Below are 19,095 nucleotides of genomic sequence, written 5' to 3'. Positions count from 1 at the left end.
TCACATATCAGTTCTCTGTGGGAGAGTCTAAAATATTTCTTGTGCACTGAAACAAATCTTTTCTGCTGTGAACTTCATTAGGACATGCACACTCCAGCACCATCAGTTCCAGGCTATTCTAGATGAAATTTATTCTAGATTCTGAGACTCGCCATATCACGCAGCAGTCAACTGGCACAGATGCAGTAAAGTCCTGTTTCGTTTTTACAAGCTCCCAAATGAAACAGATATTTTTCTCACTGAAGACAGAGCTGGTCACAGCTGTCTTATCCTACCTGGCTCTCAAATTTTTGGCCGACATCACATCCCATACAAATGAACTGAACTTGAAACATTAGCGAAATTATAACCTTACCTGTGACATGGCGTATACGCGGGGAAAAGAAGAAACAAATTTTTCATCGATTTTCCAGTTAAAAATACACTTTTTCTTGATTGCAAATACACTTTTTCCCAGGAGAAAATTCACTTTTTCTTGCGTGAAAGTAAATTTCTTTCTGTGGTAAGTAATAATGTACTTTCCCTTAAAGCTGTAAAATTCATCAATCCTTTGAGCAGTGGATGTTTTATACACCAGCACAGAGCTTCCTGGCACTTTAGGAAACACAACCCAGTAAAAAATAATATGTTTTGTTCAAATGGCTCTGAGCACTATGGGACTTATTGCTGAGGCATCAGCCCTCTAGAACTTAGAACTACTTAAACCTAACTAACCTAAAGACATCACACACATCCATGCCTGAGGCAGGATTCGAACCTGCGACCGTAGTGGTCGCAACATGCTTTGTAAAGATTTTTGATGCGCAGTGACATTTACACTCCATATTTTCGTATTACAAAAGTATGAATGCCAATTCCACCAAATATAGCACTGAAATCTAGACTACAACGTGCTTTTGACTGCCAATTGTTGTTCATGTTATGCAATCTCGCTAGCCAATGACAACAAATATTCAGAGTATAGGTACATATGATCTATTCAGCCAATAGCAGCATCATGGTTATGTGGTGCGGACACACAAATAAGAAAAGTTAATGATTGATTAATTGAGAGTGGTTATGGGACCAAACATCACGGTCACCAGTCCCGCGATTCTGAAGTTAGTCACAGAAGAAAGAGGGTCTACTAAAAGTGAATGGATTCAGTCAGGGGAGTCAAATTATAAAATAACAAACATTAAAGACACACAGTGAAAGGCATAAAAGGTGAGACCAAATCCAAAAACTGGAAAAAGGGGCTGTCATGGGGTCACAGACCGAGAAAATTGGAAAAAGAGGTCCCAACTACAACCAACCTGTCCCTGCTCCAAGGCTAAAGTAGAACCTTATACCTGGAAATAAAAACCACTTTCATGGAGGAAACTGAGGACCAGTCCAACCATCCGTGAGTCATCTGCTAATATTAAATTTAAGGACTTGGGAAGACAATGCTTACCACAAGGGGTCAAAAGACAGGGACATTCCACCAATATGTGGAATACTGTCATCTGAAACAACCACATTGAAGGTGTGGATCATTACATAGGAGGAAACAATGGGTGAGCCTGGTATGACCAATGCGTAGACAGCATAAGACACTGGACTCCTTCCGAGAGGAATGGAAGGGATAGCGCCAAACTGCAGTAGACTCCTGGACTGTGCAGAGTTCATTAGTACGAGCACTAGTGCACCGGATGTCATTCCATTTTTGGGCAAAGAGAGATTTGACATAGATCTGCATATCCACAGCTGGAATCATGACAGGAAATGGGGTAAGCATCTGCTTCTCTAGCCAAACGGCCAACCAGTTCATTCCCTGGGATGACCACATGACTTGGGGCCCAGAGAAAGACAACTGAACAGGTAGTACATCCAAGGGCAGAGGGAAGGTCATGGATAGCTGAGACCAAAGGGTGATGAGAGTTGCATTGGTCGATAGCCTTCAGGCTGCTCATTGAGTCTGAACAAATTAAAACACTGTGGAGGGAGGCCTGAGAAACAAAAAGAAGGGATCTGTGAATGGCTAGAAGATCTGCTGCGATGACACAACGTGATCCCAGCAATAAATGGTGTTCTAAGCACTTAATCGGGCAGGTAGGTTAGAAAATTTAAAAAGGGAGATGGATAGGTTAAAGTTAGATATAGTAGGAATTAGTGAAGTTCGGTGGCAGGAGGAACAAGACTTTTGGTCAGGTGATTACAGGGTTATAAATACAAAATCAAATATGGGTAATGCAGGAGTAGGTTTAATAATGAATAAAAAAATAGGAGTGCGGGTTAGCTACTACAAACAGCATAGTGAACGCATTATTGTGGCCAAGATAGACACAAAGCCCATGCCTACTACAGTAGTACAAATTTATATGCCAACTAGCTCTGCAGATGATGAAGAAATAGATGAAATGTATGACGAGATAAAAGAAATTATTCAGGTAGTGAAGGGAGACGAAAATTTAATAGTGATGGGTGACTGGAATTCGTCAGTAGGAAAAGGGAGAGAAGGAAACATAGTAGGTGAATATGGATTGGGGGGAAGGAATGAAATAGGAAGCCGCCTTGTAGAATTTTGCACAGAGCATAACTTAATCATAGCTAACACTTGGTTCAAGAATCATGAAAGGAGGCTGTATACATGGAAGAAGCCTGGAGATACTGACAGGTTTCAGATAGATTATATAATGGTAAGACAGAGATTTAGGAACCAGGTTTTAAATTGTAAGACATTTCCTGGGGCAGATGTAGATTCTGACCACAATCTATTGGTTATGAACTGCAGATTGAAACTGAAGAAACTGCAAAAAGGTGGGAATTTAAGGAGATGGGACTTGGATAAACTGAAAGAACCAGAGGTTGTAGAGAGTTTCAGGGAGAGCATTAGGGAACAATTGACAGGAATGGGGGAAAGAAATAACAGTACAAGAAGAATGGGTAGCTCTGAGGGATGGAGTGGTGAAGGCAGCAGACGATCACGTAGGTAAAAAGACGCGGGCTAATAGAAATCCTTGGGTAACAGAAGAAATATTGAATTTAATTGATGAAAGGAGAAAATATAAAAATGCAGTAAATGAAGCAGGCAAAAAGGAATACAAACGTCTCAAAAATGAAATCGACAGGAAATGCAAAATGGCTAAGCAGGGATGGCTAGAGGACAAATGTAAGGATGTAGAGGCTTGTCTCACTAGGGGTAAGATAGATACTGCCTACAGGAAAATTAAAGAGACCTTTGGAGAGAAGAGAACCACTTGTATGAATACCAAGAGCTCAGATGGCAACCCAGTTCTAAGCAAAGAAGGGAAAGCAGAAAGGTGGAAGGAGTATATAGAGGGTTTATACAAGGGCGATGCACTTGAGGACAATATTATGGAAATGGAAGAGGATGTAGATGAAGATGAAATGGGAGATAAGATACTGCGTGAAGAGTTTGACAGAGCACTGAAAGACCTGAGTCAAAACAAGGCCCCGGGAATAGACAACATTCCAATAGAACTACTGATGGCCTCAGGAGAGCCAGTCATGACAAAACTCTACCATCTGGTGAGCACGATGTATGAGACAGGCGAAATACCCTCAGACTTTAAGAAGAATATAATAATTCCAATCCCAAAGAAAGCAGGTGTTGACAGATGTGAAAGTTACCGAACTATCAGTTTAATAAGTCACAGCTGCAAAATACTAACGCGAATTCTTTACAGACGAATGGAAAAACTGGTAGAAGCCGACCTCGGGGAAGATCAGTTTGGATTCCGTAGAAATGTTGGAACACGTGAGGCAATACTGACCTTACGACTTATCTTGGAAGAAAGATTAAGAAAAGGCAAACCTACGTTTCTAGCATTTGTAGACTTAGAGAAAGCTTTTGACAATGTTGACTGGAATACTCTCTTTCAAATTCTGAAGGTGGCAGGGGTAAAATACAGGGAGCGAAAGGCTATTTACAATTTGTACAGAAACCAGATGGCAGTTATAAGAGTCGAGGGGCATGAAAGGGAAGCAGTGGTTGGGAAAGGAGTGAGACAGGGTTGTAGCCTCTCCCCGATGTTATTCAATCTGTATATTGAGCAAGCAGTAAAGGAAACAAAAGAAAAATTCGGAGTAGGTATTAAAATTCAAGGAGAAGAAGTAAAAACTTTGAGCTTCGCCGATGACATTGTAATTCTGTCAGAGACAGTAAAGGACTTGCAAGAGCAGTTGAACGGAATGGACAGTGTCTTGAAAGGAGGATATAAGATGAACATCAACGAAAGCAAAACGAGGGTAATGGAATGTAGTCAAATTAAGTCGGGTGATGCTGAGGGAATTAGATTAGGAAATGAGACACTTAAAGTAGTAAAGGAGTTTTGCTATTTAGGGAGTAAAATAACCGATGATGGTCGAAGTAGAGAGGATATAAAATGTAGACTGGCAATGGCAAGGAAAGCGTTTCTCAAGAAGAGAAATTTGTTAACATCGAATATAGATTTAGGTGTCAGGAAGTCGTTTCTGAAAGTATTTTTTTTTTTTGTGGTTTTAGGGCGCAAAACTTCTATGGTCATTAGCGCCCAGCCCGTGACTTAAGACAGTAAAAAACCGAAATTTAAGACCAGCAGCAATGGGAACAAAGTCAGAAAATTGGAGAAACTAAAAATAGAAGACTGCTTAAAAATCCACTACAGAAAGGGGGTGATTGTCCCCAAAAAAAGCTTCAAATGACTGACGTCATTTCACTGTCACTAATAAACTGTATAACGCGGTCGGCGGAGCGCGTGTCATCTGCTAAAATCGATGATAGATCAGGCGATAGCTGTAGACGGGAGCGTAACGGATTAAAATAGGGGCATTCAATTAAAAGGTGTCTTACCGTCCACAGCTGAGAGCAGTGGGGACAGAGTGGGGGAGGATCGCCGCTTAAAAGATGTCGATGGCTAAAACTCTGAAAGTATTTGTATGGAGTGTAGCCATGTATGGAAGTGAGACATGGACGATAACTAGTTTGGACAAGAAGAGAATAGAAGCTTTCGAAATGTGGTGCTACAGAAGAATGCTGAAGATAAGGTGGGTAGATCACGTAACTAATGAGGAGGTATTGAATAGGATTGGGGAGAAGTTTGTGGCACAACTTGACTAGAAGAAGGGATCGGTTGGTAGGACATGTTCTGAGGCATCGAGGGATCACAAATTTAGCATTGGAGGGCAGCGTGGAGGGTAAACATCGTAGAGGGAGACCAAGAGATCAATACACTAAGCGGATTCAGAAGGATGTAGGTTGCAGTAGGTACTGGGAGATGAAGAAGCTTGCACAGGATAGAGTAGCATGGAGAGCTGCATCAAACCAGTCTCAGGACTGAAGACCACAACAACAACAACAAGCTAGTAGATGACGTGAAAGCATATTCCACCTTATCAATGGCCTTAGAACCATCAGAGTTAAATAAGGTGACACCCTGAAACTCTGCAAGGATCGCACATACAAGACACCGGAAAACCATAGGAGCAACAGAGATCTTAGGACCCTGGAATATATTGGTCCTAATTCGTTGTCTAGGCAACATCCAAGGGGGCTATGGGAGGAAAGACACGGGGTGCATTCCAGTGAGTGGAGATGGAGATACCGACAGAGGGAAGTGAGGTGCATCTCAACCGGCAATCCCACCCGCGGGGCAGGTGTTAGGAGGGACACATCCCTCTCTGACAAAGAGCACAGGGTACATGGGATGATCAGGGAAATGGAAAATGCGTAATAAACCAGGAGTTGGCTCTGTCATATATGTAGAGGGGGAATGCCCGCTTCTGTGAGGAGAATGGGACTACTGCGAAAGGCACCAATAGCCAGATACACCACTCACTGGTGAACAGCGACAAGCAGTTTCAAAGTGGAAGAAGCTTCTGAGCCATAAAGCTGGCTACCATAATCTAGTCTGGACAAGACCAGAGCATGGTAATGGTGGAGAAGAGTGGAATGGTCCGCACCCTCCCTCCCTTCCCCTCCCCTCCCCGCCAAGATCTGTTGGCCAGGAGGTGGAGAGCGTTAAGCTTCCACATATATGTAGTCTTTAGGTGCCGAATGTGGGGCAGTCATGTCAGCTTGTTATAAAAAATAAGGCCCAAGAAACGGGACTGTGCTACAACATAGAGGAACTGGTCGCCTAAATAAAGTTCTAGATTGGGGTGTACTGTGGGTTGAGGACAAAAAAGTATAACCCGCATTTTGAAGGGAGAAAACTTGAAGCCTTGGGAGGTTCCTTCTCTAAATCCTCGCACGAACGAAAAAATGGCTGACATCGAAATAAGTGTCCAAGGAATAGAAAAGCAACTGAAATCACTCAACAGAGGAAAGTCCACTGGACCTCACAGGATACCAATTCGATTCTACACAGAGTGGGCTAAAGAACTTGCCCCCTTTTAACAGCTGTGTACCGCAAGTCTCTAGAGGAACGGAAGGTTCTCAATGATTGGAAAAGAGCACAGGTAGTCCCAGTTTTCAAGAAGAGTCGTCGAGCAGATGCGCAAAACTATAGGCCTTTATCTCTGACATCGATCTGTTGTACAATTTAGAACATGTTTTTTGCTCGCGTATCATGTCATTTCTGGAAACCCAGAATCTACTCTGTAGGAATCAACATGAATTCTGGAAACAGCGATCATGTGAGACCCAACTCGCTTTATTTGTTCATGAGACCCAGAAAATATTAGATACAGGCTCCCAGATAGATGCTATTTTCCTTGACTTCTGGAAGGCATTCGATACAGTTTCGTACTGTCACCTGATAAACAAAGTAAGAGCCTACGGAATATCAGATCAGCTGTGTGGCTGGAGTGAAGAGCTTTTAGCAAACAGAACACAGCATGTTGTTCTCAATGGAGAGACGTCTACAGACGTAAAAGTAACCTCTGGCGTGCCACAGTGTAGTGTTATGGGACCACTGCTTTTCACAATATATATAAATGATCTAGTAGATAGTGTCGGAAGTTCCATGCGGCTTTTCGTGGATGATGCTGTAGTATACAGAGAAGTTGCAGCATTAGAAAATTGCAGCGAAATGCAGGAAGATCTGCAGCAGATAGGCACTTGGTAAAGGGAGTAGCCACATAATGTATTGCGAATACATAGAAAGAAGAAGCCTTTATTGTACAATTATATCATAGTGGAACAAACACTGGTAGCAGTTATTTCTGTAAAATATCTGGGAGTATGCGTACGGAACGATTTGAAGTGGAATGATCATATAAAATTAATTGTTGGTAAGGTGGGTGCCAGGTTGAGATTCATTGGGAGAGTCCTCAGAAAATGTAATCCATCAACAAAGGAGGTGGCTTACATAATACTCATTCGACCTATACTTGAGTATTGCTCATCAGTTTGGGATCTGTACCAGGTCGGGTTGACAGAGGAGATAGAGAAGATCCAAAGAAGAGTGGCGCATTTCATCACAGGGTTATTTGGTAAGCGTGACAGCATTACGGAGATGTTTAGCAAACTCAAGTGGCAGACTCTGCAAGAGAGGCGCTCTGCATCGCGGTGTAGCTTGCTGTCGAGGTTTTGAGAGGGTGGGTTTCTGGATGAGGTATGGAATATATTGCTTCCCCCTACTTATACTTCCCGAGGAGATCACGAATGTAAAATTAGAGAGATTCAAGCGTGCACGGAGGGTTTTCAGCAGTCGTTCTTCCCACGAACCATACGCGACTGGAACAGGAAAGGGAGGTAATGACAGTGGCTCGTAAAGTGCCATCCACCACACACCGTTGGGTGGCTTGCGGAGTATAAATGTAAACGTAGAGGTAGATGTGGTCCACACAGCAGCCCATCGGATGGTGCCTTGGAGCTGGCACTCAGCAGAAGCTACCAAGTGGGAGATGCACCAGATGCAAAAATCGTCGACATACAATGCCAGGGTAACCAGAGGCCCAACAGAGGTCACAAGCAAATTGAAGGCAATGAGGAAGAGTGTGACACTTAGCACAGAACCCTGTGAGATATTGTTCTGAATCTGAGGGGTACTGAGCGAAGTGCCAATTGAGACCGGAAGTGCCAGTGAGATAAAAATTCGTGGATAAAAATAGGAAGGGGACCACGGAAGCCCCAGTCATGGAGGGTAACTAAAGTGTGATGGCGCCAAGCCATGTCGCATGCCTTCAGCAGGTCAAAGAAGACTGTGCGAAGATGCCGGCAGTGAGTAAAAGCCTGATGGCTGGCTGATTCCAATTGGAGTAAATGGTCAATCGGAGGATTGTCCTGTCCAGAAGCCACACTGATATGGGGACTAAAGGCCCCGAGATTCGAGTACCCAACATAATCTGAATCTGACCATTCTCTCTAGCAGTTTAAGAAGTACATTCGTCAGACTAGTTGGGCGGTAGTGGTCAATATATGCTGGGTTCTTCTCAGGCTTAAAGATGGGGATAACAATACTGTCTCGCCATTGTGATGGAAAAGCACCCATGAGCCAAATGTGGTTGATGACCCTGAGGAGATGTTCCCTCTGGGGAACGTCCAAATGTTGGATCATATGGTTGTGGATGGAGTCCAGGCCTGGGGCCATGTCTCGCGAAGAGGTAAGAGCCTGCAAGAATTCCCATTTGGTGAAGGGTTCGTCATAGGGCTCAGCATTGTGTGGGATGGAACAGAGGGAGGTCTGTTCAACTCTGTGTTTCTGCAAGAGAAAGGTAGTAGGATAGAAAGTGGGTGCCGATGCCGTTGCAAAGCGTATCGTACGGTGTTTTGCGAAGACCAATGGATCAGTATACAGAGCACCTTGGAAGTGAAGGCCATGGACAGTTGACCATCGCTGGTGGCCCAGAAGGCTACGGAGCTTAACCCAAACCTGCGATGAAGAGGCATATGTCCCCAGGGAGGAAACATAGCGCTCCCAACACTCCTTTATACTCCGATTAATGAGGTAATGAGCCTTAGCACAGAGACGCTTAAAAGCGAGCAGGTTGGTCTGTGAAGGGTGTCACTTAAATCGCTGCTGGGCGCTCGGCAGTCCTGGACATCGAATGCATCATCCTTGGTCCACCATGGTACCGGTCGACGATGAGGGGGACCTATGGATGGGGGGACAGCAGTGCCAGTAGCATGAAGAATAGTGGCAGAGACACCTTGCATAACTACGTCAATGGAATTAGAGAAGGTGGTGCACAGCAAACAAATATAAAGGTCAATTGGCCCTGCGGAATGCCCAATGTGGGGACGTCTGCCTGGCGGCAGCAGGCGGATGATAGAATCACTGGAAAGTGTTCACTGTCACAAAGGTCATCATGAGATGACCAATGTATGGAAGCCACGAGGGCAGGGGAGATCATGAGATTGATAGCAGAGAAGGTGCCATGAGCTGCACTGAAGTGGGTAGGGGAACCATCACTGATGGGAGACAAATTGAGGTCTGTGATAAGTTGGTCAATTAGGAGACCCTTACCCGTTGAAGTGACACTCCCCCACAGTGGATGGTGGACACTGAAGCCCCTAATGAGACAGTGCAATGTAAGAAAGTGGCCTACCTGGAGGGAGGTAGACATTCTAAATGGTGATTGCCGGAGTCGTCCGCACTCAACCCACTATTGCTTCAAAGTTGTCACTAATGACATCAGAGCGAACCAAAGTGCAGAACCCACCAGATGCTAACCCAGGGCCAGCACTGTCCCGACAGAATGCCCAATAACCATAAAACATTGGAAAGTGGTTATCACAGAAATGTGTTTCTTGAAGAACAAGAGAGAACGTAGAATAGGAGACTAGACGTTGCATTTCTGGTAGGTGCCAATAGTATCTGTTGCAACTGCACTGGATGACCATGTGACGAGAGTCCAGGTTAGACGTAAAGAAGCCAAAAGGAGGTCATGTCACTCGGTCAGTAGTCGGCACTGACAAGGATGGGGTGACATCCATAAATAAAATGACAGACTCAGGTTGCAAGGTGGGAGATGGCACCTCTGGCGTGGGGGGGGGGGGGGGGGGGGGAGAGCTTTGTCATAGGAGTTATATTTCTTCTTCTCCTCTTTCAGAGGTGGAGGAGGGCTAGGGCACAGAGGGAGTACAGGCGTCTGCAAGATCTGGAACCAAAAGAGAGGGGCGACCAGTCTGCCAGCCTGAGAGATGCTGGGGAGAGGGATCCTGGGAGGGAGTCCAATCGCCGGCAGGTGCCAAAGAAGGGAGGAACTGCAAGGGAGGGGGAGGGCTGAGGGGGACCCGGGCTGGGGTAAGGAAGAGGTAGGAGGAGGAAATGAAGCAACGGATGCAAAAGTTGAAGATAGTAACACTGTATGGATTCTCTCATACTTTTGGTGAGCCACAGCATAAGACAGGTGATCCACGGACTTGGATCTTCTTTTCTGTCTTGCAAGGCAGGCAATCCGGTGAGTGGGGGAGTGGCGGTCAGCACAATTAACACACACAGGTGGCAGAACACAGGGGCTTCCCTCATGGAGTGTGTGTCCACAGTAACCACTGTACAGCAGGAGGACATATGCACAAAACGCAAGCACTGAAAGCACCGCATAGGTGGAGGGACGTATGGCTTCACGTCACATCTCATATTTTTAGCACATAACCTTGACCTTCTCTGGGAGGGAAACCCCTCGAAAGCCAGAATGAAGGCGCCAGTATTGGTGCAGTTGTCTTTGCAACCCTTCTGCCCACGTTTAGGCCGGAGTACCTCATCTGTTTGCTATGAAAAATCACTCCCTGGACCAGAAATTGGTGTGGCATAATAGACACTGGGACATGCCAAGACTATCACAGGCACGGAGAGCTGTGGATTGGATGGCAGAAGCAGCTTTGATCAACAGGGATCATCTTACTAAGAGACTCCACTTCACCAAACTTAATGGTTCAAATTAATATGGATACATGTAGCTACAAGACAAGATAAGTTTTCACATTTAAAATAAGACTGTCAAAAAGATTTTGCTGTCTTTTTCCAAAAATTTCACTGGTGTGCACCGAACCTTCTGTAGGTTACCTGGCAGAATACATCTTCCATCAAGCACTTACTTTTCCAAGGGAAAGCTAATTATGTGTGAAATTGCTGGAGAACTCACTGCACTTTTTTTTTAAGAATAATTATGCTTTTTGCTATTGTTACTGCATTTGTAATGTATGAAAGAACTAAAGTAAGTAAGACAAACTAACCATGAAACTTGGTCTTTTTTAGTGTGTGTTATCCTCTAAGTTGTATCAAACACAAATGTCCAAGTAAAATTTTAAATAATGGCACAAATGACTGGTATTTTGAGCCCAAAAATTTTCAAATGTCTGGTCCACAATGTTAAGTCTAACACTCCCTAATCTACGAAATTCATGGAACATTCTCATACATAACGAAATTCATCTAGTGTGAAAGAAAATTTACTTTGAAAGTAACCCTTCTCAAACCACCATTCACAATATATTCCTACGACCTGTTGGAAATGTAAGCAATTCTGACATCACACTCATTGAAATGAGGCCCACGAGAAAGACACATCGAAAGCAGTTTGCTGTTACAAAGTATTCCATAATCTTTCACACATTTTGCTGTCAACAGACGCTTGTGTGCGTACTGTGTTTTGCTGTAAATAGTGCATTCCCTCCCCCCCCCCAGAACCATGGACCTTGCCGTTGGTGGGGAGGCTTGCGTGCTTCAGCGATACAGATAGCCGTACTGTAGGTGCAAACACAATGGAGGGGTATCTGTTGAGAGACCAGACAAATGTGTGGTTCCTGAAGAGGGGCAGCAGCCTTTTCAGTAGTTGCAGGGGCAACAGTCTGGATGATTGACTGATCTGGCCTTGTAACACTAACCCAAACGGCCTTGCTGTCCTGGTACTGCGAACGGGCTGAAAGCAAGGGGAAACTATAGCCGTAATTTTTCCCAAGGGCATGCAGCTTTACTGTATGGTTTAATGATGATGCTGTCATCTTGGGTAAAATATTCCGGAGGTAACATAGTCCCCCATTCGGACCTCCGGGCGGGGACTACTCAGGAGGACGTTGTTATCAGGAGAAAGAAAACTGGCGTTCTATGGATCGGAGCGTGGAATGTCAGATCCCTTAATCGAGCAGGTACGTTAGAAAATTTAAAAAGGGAAGAAAACTGGCGTTCTATGGATCGGAGCGTGGAATGTCAGATGCCTTAATCGAGCAGGTACGTTAGAAAATTTAAAAAGGGAAATAGATAGGTTAAAGTTAGATATAGTAGGAATTAGTGAAGTTCGCTGGCAGGAGGAACAAGACTTTTGGTCAGGCGAATACAGGGTTATAAATACAAAATCAAATAGGGGTAATGCAGGAGTCTGTTTAATAATGAATAAAAAAATAGGAGTGCGGGTAAGCTACTACAAACAGCATAGTGAACGCATTATTGTGGCCAAGATAGACACGAAGCCCACGCCTACTACAGCAGTACAAGTTTATATGCCAACTAGCTCTGCAGATGACGAAGAAATTGAAGAAATGTATGATGAAATAAAAGAAATTATTCAGATAATGAAGGGAGATGAAAATTTAAATCATGGGTGACCGGAATTCGGTAGTAGGAAAAGGGAGAAAAGGAAATGTAGTAGGTGAATATGGATTGGGGCTGAGGAATGAAAGAGGAAGCCGCCTAGTAGAATTTTGCACAGAGCACAACTTAATCATAGCTAACACTTGGTTCAACAATCATAAAAGAAGGTTGTATACGTGGAAGAACCCTGGAGATACTGACAGGTTACAGATAGATTATATAATGGTAAGACAGAGATTTAGGAACCAGGTTTTAAATTGTAAGACATTTCCAGGGGCAGATGTGGACTCTGACCACAATCTATTGGTTATGGACTGTATATTAAAACTGAAGAAACTGCAAAAAGGTGGGAAATTAAGGAGATGGGACCTGGATAAACTGAAAGAACCAGAGGTTGTACAGAGTTTCAGGGAGAGCATAAGGGAACAATTGACACGAATGGGGGAAAGAAATACAGTAGAAGAAGAATGGGTAGCTTTGAGAGATGAAGTAGTGAAGGCAGCAGACGATCAAGTAGGTAAAAAGACGAGGGCTAGTAGAAATTCTTGGGTAACGGAAGAAATATTGAATTTAACTGATGAAAGGAGAAAATATAAAAATGCAGTAAATGAAGCAGGCAAAAAGGAATACAAACGTCTCAAAAATGAGATCGACAGGAAGTGCAAAATGGCTAAGCAGGGATGGCTAGAGGACAAATGTCAAGATGTAGAGGCTTATCTCACTAGGGGTAAGATAGATACTGCCTATAGGAAAATTAAAGAAACCTTTGGAGAAAAGAGAACCACTTGTATGAATATCAAGAGCTCAGATGGAAACCCAGTTCTAAGCAAAGAAGGGAAAGCAGAAAGGTGGAAGGAGTATATAGAGGGTCTATACAAGGGTGATGTACTTGAGGACAATATTATGGAAATGGAAGAGGACGTAGATGAAGATGAAATGGGAGATACGATACTGCGTGAAGAGTTTGACAGAGCACTGAAAGACCTGAGTCGCAACAAAGCTCCGGGAGTAGACAACATTCCATTAGAACTACTGACGGCCTTGGGAGAGCCAGTCTTGACAAAACTCTACTATCTGGTGAGCAAGATGTATGAGACAGGCGAAATACCATCAGACTTCAAGAAGAATATAATAATTCCAATCCCAAAGAAAGCAAGTGCTGACAGATGTGAAAATTACCGGACAATGAGTTTAATCAGTCACGGATGCAAAATACTAACGCGAATTCTTTACAGACGAATGGAAAAACTGGTAGAAGCCGACCTCGGGGAAGATCAGTTTGGATTCCGTAGAAATATAGGAACACGTGAGGCAATACTGACCCTACGACTTATCTTAGAAGCTAGATTAAGGAAAGGCAAACCTACGTTTCTAGCATTTGTAGACTTGGAGAAAGCTTTTGACAATGTTGACCGGAATGATCTGTTTCAAATTCTGAAGGTGGCAGGGGTAAAATACAGGGAGCGAAAGGCTATTTACAATTTGTACAGAAATCAGATGGCAGTTATAAGAGTCGAGGGACATGAAAGGGAAGCAGTGGTTGGGAAGGGAGTGAGACAGGGTTGTAGCCTCTCTCCAATGTTATTCAGTCTGTATATTGAGCAAGCATTGAAGGAAACAAAAGAAAAATTTGGAGTAGGTATTAAAATCCATGGAGAAGAAACAAAAACTTTGAGGTTTGCCGATGACATTGTAATTCTGTCAGAGACAGCAAAGGACTTGGAAGAGCAGTTGAACGGAATAGACAGTGTCTTGAAAGGAGGGTATAAGATGAACATCAACAAAAGCAAAACGAGGATAATGGAATGTAGTCGAATTAAGTCAGGTGATGCTGAGGGAATCAGATTAGGAAATGAGACACTTAAAGTAGTAAAGGAGTTTTGCTATTTGGGGAGCAAAGTAACTGATGGGTCGAAGTAGAGAAGATATGAAATGTAGAATGGCAATGGCAAGGAAAGCGTTTCTGAAGAAGAGAAATTTGTTAACATCGAGTATAGATTTAAATGTCAGGAAGTCGTTTCTGAAAGTATTTGTATGGAGTGTAGCCATGTATGGAAGTGAAACATGGACGATAACTAGTTTGGACAAGAAGAGAATAGAAGCTTTCGAAATGTGGTGCTACAGAAGAATGCTGAAGATTAGATGGGTAGATAATATAACTAATGAGGAGGTATTGAATAGGATTGGGGAGAAGTTTGTGGCACAACTTGACTAGAAGAAGGGATCGGTTGGTAGGACATGTTCTGAGGCATCAAGGGATCACCAATTTAGTATTGGAGGGCAGCGTGGAGGGTAAAAATCGTAGAGGGAGACCAAGAGATCAATACACTAAGCAGATTCAGAAGGATGTAGGTTGCAGTAGATACTGGGAAATGAATAAGCTTGCACAGGATAGAGTAGCACGGAGAGCTGCATCAAACCAGTCTCAGGACTGAAGACGACAACAACAACAACAACAACATCAACAACAGTGCATTTTCTTTGCAGCTAAAGTTTTATTGCAGTGTAAGTCTTTTGTTTGTTTATGTTTCATTACTGCAGTGTTATTCTGCAGTAGCAGGTTAAAGTATCAGTTCTTACTGGTAAAAACTACAAAAATTTAACTGAAAACTAAAACAATGAAAAATTCCTAGAGTTACAAGAAATTGCAGTGTTTTCCCTGGATGATAAAATCCTGGGTTTTTCCTGGCTTTCCCAGGTTGTACACAACCTGCATAATCTTTACAGAACCCTCAAAAGATATCAGACAAATCTGTGGTTATATGAAGCACAACTGGGAAAAGTTTTCTCATTTTCATTATTTTTAAAGAGTTTTGTGCTATAATCCCCAAAGAAGTCAACCTCGATTTTCTGAAAAAATTAATAGTGACTTGAAGATTGATTTTTTTGGAGACTGCCAGTTCTTAACAGAACTGAGTGTGACATTATTCTATCCTAGTATCCATTCAATTGTAACACTGACGATGTGACAGTTGAACTTCAGTTGGAGCTCACTGATATGCAGACAAGTGACTTGCTGAAGGGGAAGGACAGAGAAGAGAAACTCATTGAATTTTACCACTGCTCACCTGATGCTGAGTTTCCAAAACTGAAGAAATCTGCTGCCTTATGGCATCAGTGTTTGGATCAACGTATGTGTGCAAACATTTCCATAAATCAGCACATCAAATGACATTGGTGGATGAACATTAGAAAGCAGCGTTTGGATTGGATGCAGCAATACCAATCCGAACACTGACGATATCTTGAAAGTCAAATAACTGTATCACAAATCTCTAATGTTTTCTTTCTGCTTAGTTTGTGAGATTCACATATGTGTACACTAGGTCTAAAATCTTTTTGCTGCTGTCATCTTCTTTGATAGCTTTTTAGTAAATAAATATGGTGGTTGCATGCCATTCACTTTTTCATATTTTTTCCAGATATGTTGTTCTGTCTTGCAACTATTGTACAGAATGGTAATGTGGCCCGCACTCGTCATTTTGTCAGTTATTCAGCCCACTGTGAAAAAAGTTTGGTGACCTCTGATCTCGGTTCAGTGATGCTAATCACTAGACCATGGGTTGTGGACAACTGAGCAGAATTACATCACAACATTAGGTGAGAACACTTTTCCTTGCCCTCACAAGCCCAAATACATACAATGCAATAACAAAATAAGAAATACAACACATACTTCTCAAATGAGCAATCTCTCAGGACATTTTATTTTTATTATCTTTAAGTACCTGTCTCACAGCTTCAATATGTTTTTCTGTATAAAACTCTCGGTGGACTGCAACCATATATTCTTCTTTGAATGTTTGCTGGGAAGACCGTGAACTTACAAGGTTTCCTAGGCTTTGTATTGTTTTGGAAATAAGAGTTAAAGTTCTATTTGTCTGAGAGTCCTGTAAAGAATTTGAACAAAATCAATAATTAAGCCAACTATAGCTTAACACATTAACATTTCTAACAGAAATTGTTAAATAAGCAACTTTTCAACTTATATTCAAGAATCTTGACAAATCTCTAATAAGTAGGGACAGGAAAATTTTGTGAAAATGATAATCTGAAATACAATGCAAAACTAGTGAATTTTAGCAAAATAAGGTGAAATCAGCAGTTTTTATGAGATACTGCAAAATTTGTAATTTTTCTGTATAAAAATGTTATAAATCTGAGGATGGAAGTTTACTATCACTGGTATTCGTAAATGATAATTATCAAATGTTAAACTCCAACTTGACTTCTAATCTTCTGAAGTCTGTGTTTATGTATAACATTAAACTTGCAGTTTGTCCTGTATTATGATCTTTGATGTGATGATGAAAATACCATCAAAATTAGCAAAAATAACAGTACTGAGTGAGACCTGAGCTTCTCCTGGTGTATAAAACTTTCAAATAACTTCCGGGAATTCAGCCAGGTAACACATTCAGCGGCCGCCAATATTTCGGCCATTTTCAAGGCAAACTGCAACGTACATGCAGATTTAAAACCTCTGTTCTTGGACTGATGCAGGAAAGATAACACACACTGAACACTAGTGCCACCAAAGATGACCAAAGTCAGAGCTATGGATAGTGAGACTACGAACTTGCAGGTCAGGTAGCATTGACTCTGTCCCCCTGTGTTTTGACAAGGGAGAGAGCCGGATTCCAAACAGAGTTTAAACAAAAACCTCCATCCCTGTTAATGAGGTTGCTCGCTAATTTAATCTCAACTGCCTCCTTAATAACACTGTCCCAATAGCTGGACGTGAATGCCAATATCTTGGTGTTGTTATATAACATGGGGTGACCAGTATCCAAGCAATGTTTGGCAATAGCAGATTGCTGTAATCATGTGTTGTTTATGCTCAGTACATCGGTCCTCCATGGTCCTGATAGTTTCACCAATATAAACCATGCCGCAGCTACAAGGAATGCGATATACACCCGCCTTACGCAGACCAAGATCATCCATTAACAGAACTCAAAAGCGCTCTAATTTTAGGCAGAGGTCGGAAAACACATTTCACATTGTATTTCCACAAAATACAACCGATCTTGTTGGAAGTGTTTCCTACATAACACAAAAAGGCAGTAGACTTAGGTGTCGGCTCAGAATTATCATCAATCACCCAATGTACAGTTGGTCGATAGCGCAACACACATTAAATCTGTCTATCACTATAACGATTTTGAAGAAATGTAATTTCAAGATGGAACAGCTCGGCTGGCAAATTCTCAGTGTCAGAAACACGTGCCCTGTGTACCAACGTATGAAGTACCCCTTCACGCTGATCTGGATGGTGTCAACTATCAGCCTGTATGTAGAAGTAGGTGTGAGTATGTTTCCTGTAGACTACATGTCCCAATGATCCATCATCCTTCCTCCTAAGCAACGCGTCTAGAAATGGAAAGCAACCATCCTCTTCCACCTCCATCGTAAAATGAATGTTCGGGTGGATTGAGTTCAGATGTTCTAGAAAGGCATTCAGATTCTCCCTACCATGAGGCCAAACAACAAAGGTATCATCAACATACCTAAAGAAACAGGTGGGGAGGAAATGTATCGGTGTTTACGTAAGTTGGATAAACTTTGTAGCTATCGAGTTAGACTGCAATGTGCTTTGTCGTTTTTATTGAGGTGTTGTGATGAAAATCATGTCCCAACATTTGCCAAGGTTGTGCACCATGTTAATTCTCCTGCCACCAATTGCATCAAGCAATGTGCTGGCTTGGCTCTTTTTTGTGAAAGGATTCGTTTTACTCATCGATGTTTGGATTCAGTTTCCAAAGAATTGTATCGTTTTCATTTAATGGTTGCATCAGAATTGTCTGACTTCACTTGGGATTGGTTGGACGGTGCCTCATGGACTCAAGCTGACTAGGAATACAATTCCGTTACTGGCCAGCATTTGGCCAAGTTTGAACGTTTTCATCACATGGAGTCTGGTGTTATATCTCGACGTTCCGTGATAAATCTCACAGAGAAATCTTTTGATGACACAACCTTATCCGTGCTTGGGGAAGGGTTTAAATTTTGCACCCACTCCGAAGAGTTTGCCGGTAGTTGATTTTATTAGTTCAATTGAACAGGCAGTTTGCAAACTACCTCCTGATGCTGCAGAGGAGGTTAGGAGGGAGGTATGCCGTGTGTTGACTAGGGCTCGTCCACCATGAGTAATGTAACAGCAGCAGAGAGGGCTGCTTTACGCTCTCTCACAGTTGATCCTGATATTGTTATTTTACCTGCAGACAAGGGCAATGCCACCATTGTTTTAAATAAACAGGATTATGTACAAAAGATGCAATGTTTACTATCTGATTCAGCTTATCGCAGAATTGATGCTGACCCTACAAAAAGTGTTGAGAGAAAGACCAACAGCCTCCTGAAGAAAAGTGGTTCGTCGCAGGACACTTGAAGAGTCTTAACACCTACAGTGCTGTTCCCCCTAGGTTATATGGCCTTCTGAAGGTTCACAAGGAAGGGGTTCTTTTCCAGCCTATAGTGAGTAACATCGGTGCTCCGACATATCGTGTAGCCAAGCATCTTCCTTCTCTGTTGAGTTCACTAGTATATCGGTGTGAACATCATATCAGGAACTCATCTGATATTTTACGTCGTTTTGAGGGACTGCGGTTGAATGACTCTGATATTTTAGTGAGTTTCGATGTGGTCTCTCTCT

The 19,095-nt window shown here is 42.6% G+C and overlaps 1 protein-coding gene across 1 annotated transcript in view; it reads right to left on the bottom strand.

Moving 5' to 3' along the window:
- Positions 1-19,095, bottom strand: part of LOC126161674 (GTPase-activating protein) — a 134,952-nt gene that overhangs the window by 58,991 nt on the left and 56,866 nt on the right. The window contains exon 12 of the mRNA XM_049917679.1: positions 16,169-16,330. Within this exon, the coding sequence (XP_049773636.1) occupies positions 16,169-16,330 (162 nt within the window). The remainder of the gene's footprint in view (positions 1-16,168; positions 16,331-19,095) is intronic.

Source organism: Schistocerca cancellata, chromosome 2, assembly GCF_023864275.1.
Source record: "Schistocerca cancellata isolate TAMUIC-IGC-003103 chromosome 2, iqSchCanc2.1, whole genome shotgun sequence".
Classification (NCBI taxonomy): Eukaryota; Metazoa; Arthropoda; class Insecta; order Orthoptera; family Acrididae; genus Schistocerca; species Schistocerca cancellata.
Note: the sequence above shows the minus strand (reverse complement) of the source record. Positions and strands in the feature narration are given on the sequence as shown.